A 14,203-nucleotide genomic window follows, 5' to 3' on the forward strand; every position below is an offset into this window, starting at 1 on the left:
AGGATCAGGCCTTCGTTCAGCCCTTACTTGGACCCTACTCTCTGATTTCACCAGGAAGACACAGAGGAAGGCCCTCAGGGGCTGACGCTATGTGCCAGCTCCTCCACTTCTGTGACCCAGTGTGTTCCCTGGCTTTACACCATCTAAATTTGATGCCAGATTTGCCCTGAAAATCCCTTTGCAGTGATTGAGGATTCATTTCTGGTGTGATGGGCATGTAGCAGAGTTCTCCACAGTCCGGACCCAATCCTGTGGCTTACGGTAGGACTTTTGCAGAGTCCTGGCCTGTCCTTGCCGCTTACGCTGGTGTGTGTTTAGCGTAAATAACATTTTCCGTAAATCTCCGCTTCATGATTCAGCTGTTCTGACGGTAAATAATTTACCATCACAAACTCAGGGGAACACATGGGTGGGAGCAGGCCAACCCAGGCCTTCGATGAAGGGTTGTTTTGGAACGGGGTTGAGCAGAACGGTGCACACGGGTGTCTTCTGCCATTGGTGACGCTGTATAACTCCCCCTTTTTTTTTTTCTTTTAACAAAGAAATAGGGATTTCCTAATGTGTGGTCAGTTCAACAAGAAAAGAAGAAGTTGATCCCAGAGAGAGACGGCAGCAGAGAACAGTTGGAAGACGAATCAGCAGCATTTTCCATTCCAGCTGTCTCCATTCGAGCCAAGAGGATCCATTGGGCTGGAGGCACTGTTCCGTCTCCTGCAGCACAGCAGACCTGACCTGGGCTGAAGAAGCACCTTCATCCCAGGGGAGATGGACGCTGGCGTCCTGGTGCTCCTGGTTGCGGCTAACATCTGGCATGGTAGGTCTGACAGCACCAACTCCATATAGGCTGTGGCTAGAGACTTGCATATTGGATGGACTCTTTCTGCACAGCCCATAGGTGATTGTGCAGAAGAGAAGAAGCCCTAACTCCTTGTTCAGTGTTTGCTCCCTCCTTTCTCAAGCAAACTCCCATTAAAGTCCCTGGGCCAGATTTGTAAAGGGGTTTAGGAACCTAAAGATGCAGATAGGCGCCTAGTGGGATTTTCAAGAGCACCGAACTCCTAACGACTCCAGAAACCTTTTTAAAAAACTGGCCTGGAGACGCTGCCTGAGTCCGGATGGGATGAAAACGCCAGTCAGACGCTCCGGGTTTGGCCCAAAGAGCGCACAGCCCTGACCCCGAAAGGGAGAGCAGGGTTCCCGAGCACATCTCCTGCAAACCAAGAGGGGACGGGGCGAGACGTTCAAGCCCCTAACTCAGCAGACTGTCGCCAGGGGAAATTGCTGCAATTGTGGGCGAGTTAAAGGCGGTCCGTATGACACGGGTGGAATAGGTGAGGGGTGGTTTGCCTCGCAGGATCATTGCAGCTCCTTTGTAGCACTGGACGCACGTGAATGACTCTATGCTAAGAGCGACATGCCAAAATGATCAGGGCTTCACAAAACAATTTTAGGCTCCTAGGGACAGGTTTACAAAGGTATTTCCGTGCCTAACGACGCAGATAGGCATCGAGTGGAATTTATTGATCAGGTCAAGCACCTAACTCCCATTGACGTTTGTTCTGTGTCTGTACAGCGCCTAGCACGGCTGGATCCAGGTCCCTGATGAGACGCTCTGAGAATCCAGATAAATAATAACAACAGGAGTTAGGCACCTAACGTAGGCAATTTTGTAAATTCCACTCAGTGCCCATCTGCATCTTTAGGCACGTAAATACCTGTGTCCATCTGGTCCCTTGCGTCCTGGCTGTTACAGCAAAGGGCTGTGAGCTGATAGAGCCCGAGGACAGATCTCAGTTGAGCTGCGGGCTCCGTCTATTAGTAATGCCTGTGCCATCGTTTTGAACATCTGAGGCACTATAGCAATGCTAAGTGTTATTGTATGAGCATGGACAAGCCTTGGGTTTTTTTTTCCTCTTGGGAAGGCCGTGTAAAAAGCAGGATCCTCAGTGAAAATCAGGTGCTCCATCTGAGGGGAGCTTATTCTCAACTAAGTCCCCCTCCGCCCAACGACATGAGCCATTCATTACTTTGAGGATGCGGGAGAACCAACTGAACAGCCTGCACCAGTTCCTGTAACCTATTGGGTGACTACGGTATTACTATGCTGTGCCAGATTGTGTTGAAGGGTTGCAGCCATTTGGTGAAGCTGGTGGCGAATAGAGATTAGATGCTCTTGTGCCTTATCCAGTGTTTCCACCTCCGACTGTCTAGTGCCACATTTCTCACTCCATTATAATCTATTCCCATGGCAGCAGCATCTTCCTTGATTTTTTTTTTATGTCATTTTTTGTCCTTCTCTTTTCTGTCTTCCACCAAGTGGAATCCAGTCAAGGGCTTGTCTAGGAATACTGGCTTTTTATACTCCTACAACATGCCCAAGCCATTTAGCCTTCTTTCTCAAATCGTTGTAAGTATAGATGGATGAGGGATAGGCCCAGGGTATTGTTAAGTCTTTCAATGGATGTGTAAACTCAGACACCTTGTATGGGATGGGAGAGGATTATAGCAAAGTCTGTGCCGTCTGTTCTGGTCTGGATGCTGTGCCTGTTTCCTGTCACTGTGTCTTGTCCCAGGATTCTCCAGGCCAGGTTGGACATTTGCAAAATACAACATGGAAAGGAGGCCCCTCTGGAAACGGAATGTTTTCTGGTTTTGCATTTCCAGCAATGGTGACATTGTAGGAGAGATTCCTTCCCCAACCCCCGCTCTGCCCACTTCCTGCAAGGAACTGTGCAGTTCCTTCACAAAACTGAGCATCCGGGACTGTCCCAAGGAGACAGGAACGGCTGGGAACCCTGGGCAGGATGGGATCTTGGGATAATGTGGACTAGGCAATTACTGGGGAGATGGAAGGTTTCCTGGAGCCCAGAGATCTCTGTCAGGACCCCCCACTTGAAGCCTGGACATGTTTATAATGTAGATCCACATTCAGTGGGTCCATCTCATTAGGCATTGCCAGGTGTTTCCCATAGCGTGGTCCCATGAAGTCTTGGACAGCTGAGTATTATCAGAGTTATTCAGAAATGCCACAGCACCAAGAATCCTGAAGCATCCCTAAATTTGTCTGCACCTGGATTATCCCTGCATAAGTCTCCAGAGGGTCGTATTTTGTTTTCAGTCTGAATTTGATGCGTCTGTTTCTTGACTCCTCAGTTCAGCTGTTTCTTTTGGCATTTGCGGTGTGTCCTCCTGCTAGATCGTGGCACCAGTTTCTGGGGCCCAGATACGCTCTATTGCTTTCATGACTCTGGGCTCAGTTCCCAAATGTGGTATCCCTGGGAGGGGCTAAATCCCCCATCGGATGCTCCACACGCATGCAGTGACGGCTTCTTTGCGTATTCAAGTGTGGGACTAGGACACCCTTTTAAGGCACCTGTGTTTGAAGACGGGGCTCTGAGGGCTGACCGACCACTCTAAAGAAGCGAGGCTCCAAACTTCCACTGATTTCAGTGGACGTTAGGAAACTAAATAGAGATTAGGAGCCTCACTCCTTTTGAACGTTCGGCCCTGAGTGTTTGATACCTGGCAGGCTGGGACATGTCTGCCAAGGGGCTACACCAGTTTTAAGGGGGTCCTAACAAAGGCATAGAATGCCACAACACTGGACACCCCAATAGGTGGGGAGGGATGGAATGGGGGCGATGCTCTGATAGGGACACAGATGTAAGATTATTCCTGATTCTGATGTTTCTTGGCTGTTAGAATAATATGGACCGGATAGCTGTGATGTGTGTGAGAGAGAGACAGAGATCGGGCACTGAAGCATGCTGCAGTTGACTCTGGTTAGTTAGTGCCCCAGGAATTGCTTCTAATACAGGACTCTGCGCCATGAGGACCCATGCCCTTTCAATTTCCAAAGCCCGGTTTAAGTCCTGCAGACCTGTGTGTGATCCTTGGGGAAACCGCCGGGCCTCCATGCATTCTCAGGCGGGAACCTCACTGGAAACCAGCACCTGCCTCCGTGCTTAGAGTCCCTGGGAATATATGTTTCCAAAAGAACAGCAAGCTCTGGCCAGAAGAAGGGGCTTGGCTGATTGTCATGGCTGGGATGGTAGAGGGGGGATGGGCCTCCTCCTGTAACTGGAGGTCATTGTTACACAACTGTGGTGTGGTAAAGCCAATGGCCAGCAGTTACCGACAACTCGATGAGGAAGTTGGTGGGTGACACTCTCCAGCTTTGTGCGAAGTCGCATTCTGATCAGCGGGGAAACAGAAGCCTGAGCCAGAGCTCGGGCCACGTTACGGAGAAGCGGGAGGGGGCTGCATTACTGTCCTAATGTGTCTCCCCAGCAACTCCATTCGCGCTCGGGAACTGGCCCTGGTGCATGTTTTATCTGGGCAGGGCCCCGTTCAGCACTCCTGCTTTGTTTTACTCCTTATTCTCCCATCCCAGCCATGGGTGGTGGATGCTCCATCACGGGACGTCTTTAAATCAAGATTGGACGGGACGGCTTTCTAAAAGATGTGTGCTAGCGTAGCCACAAAATACGAGCGTGATGCAGGACGTATAAGGTGACGTTCTCTGACCTATGTTATGCAGGAGGTCAGACTAGATGATCATAACGCTCCCTTCTGAAAAGGTCCTTTGACAATAAGCATCTATCTGCCCTACAGTTACAACCATATCAAGGGATCCGGTCGGAACATGGCTGGTCCTTCGCTATCTGGCCAAACCATGGTAAATCCTTGGACACGAAGGGTCTGTCTGCGCTGCAGAGGGAGGTGTGATTGCTGCGCATGTCGACCCACTGAGTTTAGCTTTAATCTAGCTAGAGCAAAGCTCAGGTCAGGTCTGTCTACATGTGCTGGAATCACACCTCCAGACTGCAGTGTAGACAGATCCTTAATAGTGAGGGCCAGTGCTAAGAGTTTACCAAGCAAACCACAGGTAGGTGCTCCAGAGAGGGCATGGCACATTGATGGCTGGACAAAAACCCAGCGTACACGTAGATCCGCTCCCACACCTTCATGCAGAATCCGGGCATACAAGGGAGCGGGAAACAGTAGATACATGGACAATCTGGCCTTCAGAAGGATTGTGGGATATTTCCTTCTCTGCTTGGGGAATAATTTTTTTCCCCCTGATTCTGTATGATGTCAAAAAACCAGCAAGAAAAAGCTCAAGGGCAAGAACTATGCAATATTCCATATTCCACCCTTTCCAGTGTTTCACACACGTAGCTCTGCAGACGTCTGCTCATGTGGAGGTAGGCCGTCTACACTAGGAGCACTTTGCCAGTTATCAGAAGGGTATTTTTAACTTGCGTTTGTGTTCCTTTAAGATCTGGGGAAGGGGTTAGTGTCTGAAGGAAAGCAGAAGTGGGAGACTAGCCAGCCCTTGGAAGGGACTGCCTGTGTACGAGGGAGAGGGGGGCAAGCCACCCCCCTCAGAACACAGATAGCCATTTGCAATGTGTTTCCTGTCCCTCTAAGAAAACCTGTCATAAGGATGTTGTTGCAGCTTTTTCCCCATAGAGGACTGATTCATTTTTCACTTCCCCCACCCCTCCATAAATATAGGCAGTGACTAAAAGAACTCGCTGACAGGACAAAAAAAATGCCTCTCTCTCTGACAATGAGGGCTGGAGGAGGTTCCAGGTTCCCCTTTACTCAAACTGATGAAGAAGTTAATTCCACGATGTCTCTTAAAGGGAAAGATGGCAACTAAAATTCAGGCCCGAAGTCTGACCCATTGTAAAATGGTGATTATCAGGCTGGGCGATCGTGTGAGCCGGTGCACAGGTCTGGGATGGTGAGTTAGGAATCCTGGGTTCCACTCCTGGCCCTGCCCATTACACGGTTTGACCTCGGCTAAATTACTTAACTGCTCTGTGCCTGAGTTTCTCCGTCTGTAAAACGGCAATAATAATTCTTGCTCACCTTTGTACCATTTTTTTGAGTACAAAGGATGAAATTCTATCAGATCTGGGTAGCTATCTGGCCTCCATCACCATAGTATTTGAGTACTTACATAAATCTGATGTATTATTTTGTAATTTTCAAAATCCACTACTCAGCCACCAAGAAATTAGTTTCCCCAAAACAATTTTTGATACAAAATCAATGCTTTGAGTTCTTTCAACGGGCTCTGCACCAAATAGTTTGGCACATTTCTCTCCTGCTCTGATCTGATGTTTGCACTAATGTAGTACATGGAGAGCAGAAAACTAAGGAAAATTGCTGCTGAATTAAAAATACAGGAATAGGATTAGGTCCCCCACACAATTTGCATAGGATATTTACAGCTCCACAGTGAAATTTATTGCCAAATAAATCCCAATCAATAGGAAAAGAACAACGTCTAAGAAAGTAAAACAAAGAAACCCAGGAGCCTGGATTAATCAGTGCAAAAGAGCAGATGTCGCTAAGGCTCTGAATGTTCTCACAACAACTACTGCCTCCCCTAAAATTCATTCCATCGGAGAAGACATTAAAATAAAAAGACCAGCCAGCCCTCAGCCTCGTGGTGCTCAGAATCGCTGCCATGTCTATGAAATGATGCAAAAATCCAACTCTGGCCAGCCAGCCTCGTCTTCATTTTGGCTCTTCCTTGGGCCCTCCATGCGAGCTGAGGTGAGATCCCACCAGTTTATCTGTAAGGCACATCGACTGTTTACCCATCCTCTCTTTCTTGCTTGCAGGCTTGGCATCTCCGACAATCGACCCTAACGTCACCACCATGATTGTGAACAAAGGCGATCCTGTAAACTTGCACTGTTACGGGGATCTCAGTGTGGAATGGATCAGCACAAGACAGAATACGATTGTGTACTCCAGTGGCTCTAACAGCACTCTCCGTATTATCAGCGCCAGCTACAGGGACACGGGGACCTATCAATGTGCTTATACCAACAGCAGCGACATGGAGAAAGCATCTGTCCATCTCTTTGTGAGAGGTAGCTAATGCCATTCCTTCCCTTAGTCACTCATCTACGGGTTATCTACATGGGCTAGTTTTACCCGTTACACTGGTGTAATTATATCAGTATAGCTAAACCAATACTAGTATGCCAGTATAACCACCACCACCCATGTGGATGCTCTCACTCACCCTTAGCGAGGCAGTGTGGCTGGACTGGGGCTCAGAAGGTCAATATTCCTGGCCTCCTGCTGGTTTGCTGGATGACCTGGGCCAGTCACATCACTGCTCTGTGCCTCAGTTTCCCCATCTGTAAAATGGAGATGATGATACTGACTTCCTTTGTAAAGTGCCTGGAGCTGTATGGATGAAAAATGCTGTGTAAGAGCTGAATATTCCATATAATTCCGGGATTAGAGTGGCCTTTGTTGGGTTTTGCTTAAACCCCTTCCAAAACAACATAAGCTAAACCAAAAAAGGTCCTCTTATCCCGGCACATACGCTGGAGTGACCGCCTTGGGATTTACACCAGTACAGCATGCATTTAAATGCACACCTTAGCATACACCGTTATAACTTGCGTGTGCAGACAAGCCCTAAGTTTCGCTTACTGCTGCTAGTATATTCCTCTAGCGCACACAGTGGGGACAGGCTTAGAGTTTTGTTACCTGCCATCACAGACAGAAAGCCACAGAGCCTTGCTCCTGCCACTCAGCGAAGGAATGCAGCATCTCACCCCCTAATGTAACATTGTGCCTGTGAAATGGTTGTCGTAATGGTTTGAATAGCAAAGGCTTACCCATGCTATTAATGGAAGCCTCGTAGACAGACTCCTCATTAGCCAATCAGACGGTGTCCTCAAGTTTAGCCGGTTTATTAATAAAACCTTCAGCCCCTGCTAAAAGGTAATTTTCATTGATCACTTGGTGCTCCACTAAGTGTCCATCTCTCTTTCTCACACCCTCACATCTTATTCATGCTACTAATCACATCCCCTCTCCTTAGGTGTCAGAGGCTGCATCTGTCTTGCCAAGTGAGATTTAAAGAACTCATGAGCCATAGGGTTATCAGTGGGAGCAGGCCTAGGTGCTAGAGCAGTTTAACCCAAGGCAGCAATGCAAGACAGACAGAAAGCTGGGCCTTAACTGAAATGTACCTGCTGGAATCTCACCCAAAGTGTTTGCGCCTTGCTTGATTCCACTGTCTGGTTTCTTCCATAGATCCCGAGAAGGTGTGGTATGTCCACAGTGTCAGCGTCAGAGTAAGCGAAGGCCGTGACGCACGGCTCCCATGTCTGATCACTGACCCAGCCTACGGGTCCAACGTTACTCTGCTGAAGGACGATTATTCTCCCGTCTTACCAGGGACTGAGTTTTATTTCAGCCCCCTGGATGGAGTAACCATATACAGCGTGCAGCAAGATCATAAAGGGTCTTACAGGTGTGGGGCCCTGATCAGCGGAAAAGTGGAGAGGTCATCGAAAATCAGACTGATTGTTCTAAAAGGTAAAGGGTTAGGTTTGTGGTACCTCTTCCAGCAGTTCCATGGGGAAACAGCTACTGGATTGTTCCTGACAGTGTATTCCCAGGACTTTGTCCAGTCTAGTTTTAAATATTCCCACTGATGGGAATATTTCCCTTTCTTGGGAGACTATTCTACAGCCTGACAGAAGCTTGTCTCTATTCTCTGTTTAGCACTGCTGTACCATTGGACAGTCCCATGTACACCGCCGTTACTACATGAATAATATATTTTATCGATGCACTCCTATTAATGCTGATAATGCCCTAGCCTAGGCACCCTGCTGTTTGCATCATGCAGCTCCTTGTAGATGAACCAGGAGCCTGAAGGAAAATCTGCTCTTCCTTCGGGAATGCTGCAGATCCTGAGGGCCTGGGTGCAGTGTTGCCTTGCAGATTGGTAAACATGCAGAAGGGACAGGGATTCCTTCCCCTTTAAGCCTAGTAGCGATGGCTCTGCCCTGAAAGTGGTAGCGCTGGGAGGAGTGATGATGAGGATGGTGAAGGCGGTGCCAATGATGGTGAAGGGATTAAAGTGGATGGTGGCAAAAGTTGGGGATTCTTCAAGGATGCAGAGGCCTTTAAGCCCCCCTGTAACTAATCCGGGCCCATCTTTGCCTCCATTTAGCAACAGTAAAGCCGCTCTCAGTCACTGTGGAGCAAAAAGAACACGTGCGAATACAGGGGGAAAGTTTCCAGGTCATCTGCAATTTAATTTCTCCATCCCACAAGTTTGACATCAAGTGGATCCATCCAGCTGAGAATGTAAGTCAATTTCCTATGCCCTGAAGGGGGAATGTGATCTCCTTGGAAAACGGGGAGGGGGAAGGTGGCAAGAGTCATTCCTGACTCAGAGTCTTCTACCTCTATGGTAGCAGCTGACTGGAGCACAGGACTGAAGCACATGATTAGAAGCGTGTTGTACATAAGCTTTGGAGACGTAAGCACGGCCATCCTTTCCCTCTCTCCGTCAGTGCCGTGACAGTTTACAAAGGGTTAAGAGATGCATTCTGGGCGTCTTATTGTACCAGAGAACAAAGTGGGTGGGTTTTTTATCTGAGTTTGCTGAACATGAACGCCTTCAGAATGAAACACAAAACCCACTTCTCCCAGCCAGCCTTCCCCCATCAACGCCCTATTTCATAAAACAACAAACACCCTCAAAGCACACATATTCCCCTAGAGCAGGGGTGGGGAACCTTTTCCCTGCCAAGGGCCATTTTGATATTGCTACCTCCATTCGCGGGCCATGTCGCCGATTCCGCCGCCGAATTCTCCCCGCCGCCGCCGCAAAGGCGCAAACGGCGGCAGGGTTCCGGCGGCGAGAACTGCCCGACCCCCCACGGAACCGCGCCGCCGCCGACTCCACCCCCCGCCGCCGAAATGCCGCCGCCGTTTCCGTCTTTTCGGCGGCGCGGTTTTACAGTGTCCGCGGGGTGCCGTGGGCCAGTAACCACCTCCGAGCTCCCGCCGCCGCCGAAAATGGGCAGACGGCGGCAGGGTTTCGGCGGCGCACACTTCCCGCCCGCGGGCCGGATCAAATTCTTTCGCGGGCCGAATCCGGCCCTTGGGCCGGAGGTTCCCCACCCCTGCCCTAGAGCAAGGAGAAGGGGAGAGTGGGAGAGATTTTCTTGTGTTGACTTTAATACAGGATGGGTTGGTTTTAATACTTTTCATACCTAGATAAAACTTTGATGGGTGCATTTTAAAGATCTAGATTTGATTCGATTAGATAAAACAGTAGTTCCTGTTTCAGGGTTGTTAATGTCTCAATCTCGGAGATGTTATTAGTATACAAAATACATCAATCTGTTCAGGTAATGCAATGTAACTATAGCTCACAATCAAAGAGTTGACAATAACTGTAAAGAAATCTATGTGCCTGTCTATGCTACAAGTATCTGCACTGAATACCTCAATTAACTGTATGTGTCTGTCTCCACTGGGGCGCATTTTAGCCATATACATTCTCGGACAGGGTCTGGTAGGGCAGAAAACAAGGTGAAGGGCACATTCATTACAAACGCTGGGTCACGCTAACATTCCTTCCCTATGGCTGCAGGTCACCATCACTGGCGTCACCACCTATGTAAATGAGGACTACCACAATTCCCTCACCCTACACATTCCAGCGGTGACAGTAAGAGACAGTGGACAATACATTTGTATTGCAAACAATTCTGTGGGATCAAGTAATTCTTCAACTGTGCTCCAGGTTGTAGGTGAGCATATCCTGAATGGGCAAGAAAAGTGTGATCGTGAAATATGCACACGTGCACACACATACACAACCTCATCTCCCTCATTCATTTGCATCGAACACCACAATCTTGTTCCTATGTTGGCTTGGACCCACGTGGTTCAATCCCATATCTCTACAGTGGATAGAAAAGGGAAATCCAGGTGTCTTGATGGAAAAGGGACAGGGGCCACTATCCAGTTAGTGATCTTGTCTCTAGTCCAGTCAGATGCAAAGCCAGGGAAGATTTTTCTCTCTTTCTACAAGTTTAATAAACAGCTTCTAAAAAAATTCATCAGACAAAGTCACACCAAAGGTCATTGAAACAAAAGCTGACCCACACTAGAGGAGCGTGTACCCCTTTCCAGTGGCAGACGCAAGCTGAAAGAGATACTTCTGTAGTTGAAAAAGCAGCAGCGTGTCCTTTTCGCTCTGAAGCTCCTGGGTTCAAATTAGCTGATGACAGAAGCAGGAGTCTGTTGGGTGCTGCTGGGGGAAGGAGGGCTCAAATGTGAATGTGCTCTCCAGACTAGCAGAGGCCAGGGGCTTGGCAAAGGGGATGGGCTGAACTCCGGGGAGATGTAGAGGTGATACAGCTTTCTAGTTTAGCCACATCACTCTTCAGCATAGCTGACTCAGTCAATGCTTTCAGCTCCTTCTCCTTCCCCAACTATCCTATCACCTAATCTGCTGACCTCAAGTCCTTGTCGTATCAGCTGTTCTCTCCAATGCCTGGGTTTAGATCTGGATCACAGTTTATGCGAAGGTTCTATTTATAAAGTGTTAATGTATGGTTAATAGATGCTATACGCTTGTTGCAGGTATGAGAATTTCGCACATGGTTATAAGAACACGAGTAGATGGTGTTAAAGATAGTCATAAACCACGGTTCTAAGCAACCAATCGTCCTGCTCGGACTCTAACAATCTATTCTATGACAATTGATTAGCCATCTATTAACCCTTTATCAATGGAATCTGACTATGAAATGTGACCTTGGTGCGCCCCAAGCTCTGAGAGTAACTGAAAGGCCATCGGGAGAAGACGCCATAGCACTGACAGAGTGCAATTTCATTGTCCCAAGTCAGGCTGAGCTGGATCCTACCGGGACCTGGGATCAGCAAAGACTTCTTTACTCCCAAACCACTCCTGGTGTAAAGGCTGACAACTCTCTTGAGACCGGTGGAGCTGAATGTGGATGGCCATCACCCTTCACAGACACGCTCACTGACTGGGTTTGCTCTTTTTGTCCCTCAGAGAGAGGTTATGTACGTCTGTTGCCTGTGCAGAACGGCAGTCAAGAAGTGAAGTTGGGGGGAAATCTGGAGCTGCAGGTTCTGATCGAGGCTTACCCCAGACTTAGCCACTGGAGTTGGACACACGAGAATCCTTCAAAACACTCTGTGAGCGCCATAACTGAGGACCAAATGCTCCCGGGCAACAACAGGTATAGTATAGCCCTTTGGGCTCATCAGCAGAGCATTTCCAACACCGCCAGCAGGATCCTTTCCATTAGGAACAGGCTCCCCCTACAGCAGACCCTTCTACAGGGGATTGTCTGGTAGAAAAGTATTTTATTTAAAGGGGTGAGGGGACTTCCCTCCATTACCCAGCTCCATCGCCAACAGCAGTGAAGAATCTGAATAGGCTATTACTGAAAAACCATGGGCAGGTGAGGGGAAACATGCATGTCCGAGGGCCGGCCGTCACTCGGAGTCAGGGTTCTAAGCCCCGTGCCTGGTGTTCGAGAATGCTGATGTGATGGGACAGGCGGTGGGGCAAGCTGAGTAACCAGGAAAATCCATCTTTTCAAAATCGGTGTGGCTGGCCTTTCGCGGTCCTTCCCAACTACAAACTGGAGGCTTCAGCTCCTCAGTCTGAGTTTTCTCTCCCTCTGGAGAAGGTGTACTATAAACTCCCTGGAGCTTGTGCTGTTTTATCACTTTGTTGGGTCAGCACTATAGATAACAAGGAGAATAGGGGAAAATCCCATTGGAGGCAAGCTGCTCCCTTCGTCTCCTGCTCCAGACAGGGGGATGATAAGAAGATATCATTTTGGAGGGTGCGGAGAGGAAAATGCTCCCAATTTCTCCCCGCACATATGGGGATTGTAATAATGACCATCTCACTGGGCTCACTCAATTCACATTCGCAAAGCTCTTTGAGATCCTTGGATGAAGGTGCTACTATAAAAATGCTTAGCAAATTTGGATTGATTGAGTCCAGAGAAGCATGTATTCCCCCATTTCACAGATAGGAACCTCTTGCTGAGAGGCTAAGTGACTTGCTCATGGTCACAGAGAAAGTCAGTGGCAGAGCTAGGAACAGAACCAAGGGGTCCAAACTTCCATTCCTTTGCTTTAGCCTCTAGTCTATAACCCCTCTGGGCCAGCAGTCCAGAAGTGCCTATGATATTATGTGGCAGCTGTTTACCGATTCCTGATGCCTTTCACGTCACCGTCTACATCACAAGATGCATTTGAAGTCAGTGGAAGCTCCGTATGCTCAGCACTTTTGACAATCAGACCTAAGAGGTGCTGGAGAGGGGAGAACATTCACAGCACTCCCAGGCTGGCAGAGCACAGGGGCAGGTGTCTTTAACCCAGGTTCATGGGTCAAGGCAAGGACAGAAGCTCCTGCAGATATGACGCTGAGATCCCTTTTGTCTGTCTCTAGAGACCGGCCAGCTGAAACTGGAAGCCCCCATAGCACTTTCCAAACAGAACCGAAAGTAACACTGCTGTCCTGGCCAATATCACCTGTCTCAGCAGCAGAGGACTCGTGTCCAAGAGGAGATTTTCACTGACTTTCACTGGGAGTGAAGCAGCTAACTGCAATCAGTGACACGGGAACCCACAAGGCTATGTGTGGATTAGGGCTAGGAACACACGGGCTCCTGCAAATGTGTATGCACCCCCACTGTGCAGCATTCTGCGTTTCCCCAGGTCTGAGTGTCCTGGTTGTTTCTGTAACATGCAGCTTCCATCAGTTACTTTTATTCTCTCTCGGGACAGGTACAACAACACGCTCGCCCTGAACCGGCTGAAGGAAGACGAAAGCGGACTGTATACGTTCTATGCTGAGAACGAGGAAGCCAATGCATCAGTGACCTTCAGCATCTCTCTGAAATGTAAGCGCCCTGCTCTGTGCCGCTTCTGTCACACTGCCAAATCTGCCAAGCAGCAGGCAGAAACCAGCCAACGGGCTAGTCAGCGAGGGGATGAGAGGAGATGGTCTCTGCTCTTCCTGCAGGCAAGAGGAGCTTACAGCATTAGTTCCCGGAAGGCAGCTGTCACAATAACAATCGAAACAGCCACCGAGGACATGAAAGCTGCTAAATGCTGCCTCACTTACGCCTTTGGGGTGGCGCACTCCATAGGGCGATGGTAACTATTGCCCGAGTGGCCCTTTCATAGTAATCACGGTGCCTTGTCTACAAGTTGTTACCACCTGAGCGTTTGTTGGTGGCCTATGGAAGTGCCATGAATTCTCACTCCCCGAGGTGACCCGTGGAGGCGGTCAGGAATGTGATGTCCGGCATAGGTGGCATGCAGCAGTTTGCCCATGCACCACCTGGTCTCTGGA

The 14,203-nt window shown here is 48.9% G+C and overlaps 1 protein-coding gene across 1 annotated transcript in view; it reads left to right on the forward strand.

Annotated features, from left to right (window-relative positions):
• The first annotated feature begins 590 nt into the window (after nucleotides 1–590).
• The window catches only part of CSF1R (colony stimulating factor 1 receptor), a 28,508-nt gene continuing 14,895 nt past the window's right edge, over nucleotides 591–14,203 (forward strand). The window contains exons 1-7 of the mRNA XM_067566721.1: nucleotides 591–814; nucleotides 6,642–6,896; nucleotides 8,080–8,364; nucleotides 9,008–9,144; nucleotides 10,442–10,601; nucleotides 11,876–12,065; nucleotides 13,633–13,748. Of these exons, the coding sequence (XP_067422822.1) occupies nucleotides 766–814; nucleotides 6,642–6,896; nucleotides 8,080–8,364; nucleotides 9,008–9,144; nucleotides 10,442–10,601; nucleotides 11,876–12,065; nucleotides 13,633–13,748 (1,192 nt within the window). The 5' untranslated portion in view covers nucleotides 591–765. The remainder of the gene's footprint in view (nucleotides 815–6,641; nucleotides 6,897–8,079; nucleotides 8,365–9,007; nucleotides 9,145–10,441; nucleotides 10,602–11,875; nucleotides 12,066–13,632; nucleotides 13,749–14,203) is intronic.

This window comes from Emydura macquarii, unplaced genomic scaffold (assembly GCF_026122565.2).
Source record: "Emydura macquarii macquarii isolate MOO-44397 ecotype Brisbane River unplaced genomic scaffold, CSIRO-AGI_Emac_v2 contig_2768, whole genome shotgun sequence".
NCBI lineage: Eukaryota > Metazoa > Chordata > Testudines > Chelidae > Emydura > Emydura macquarii.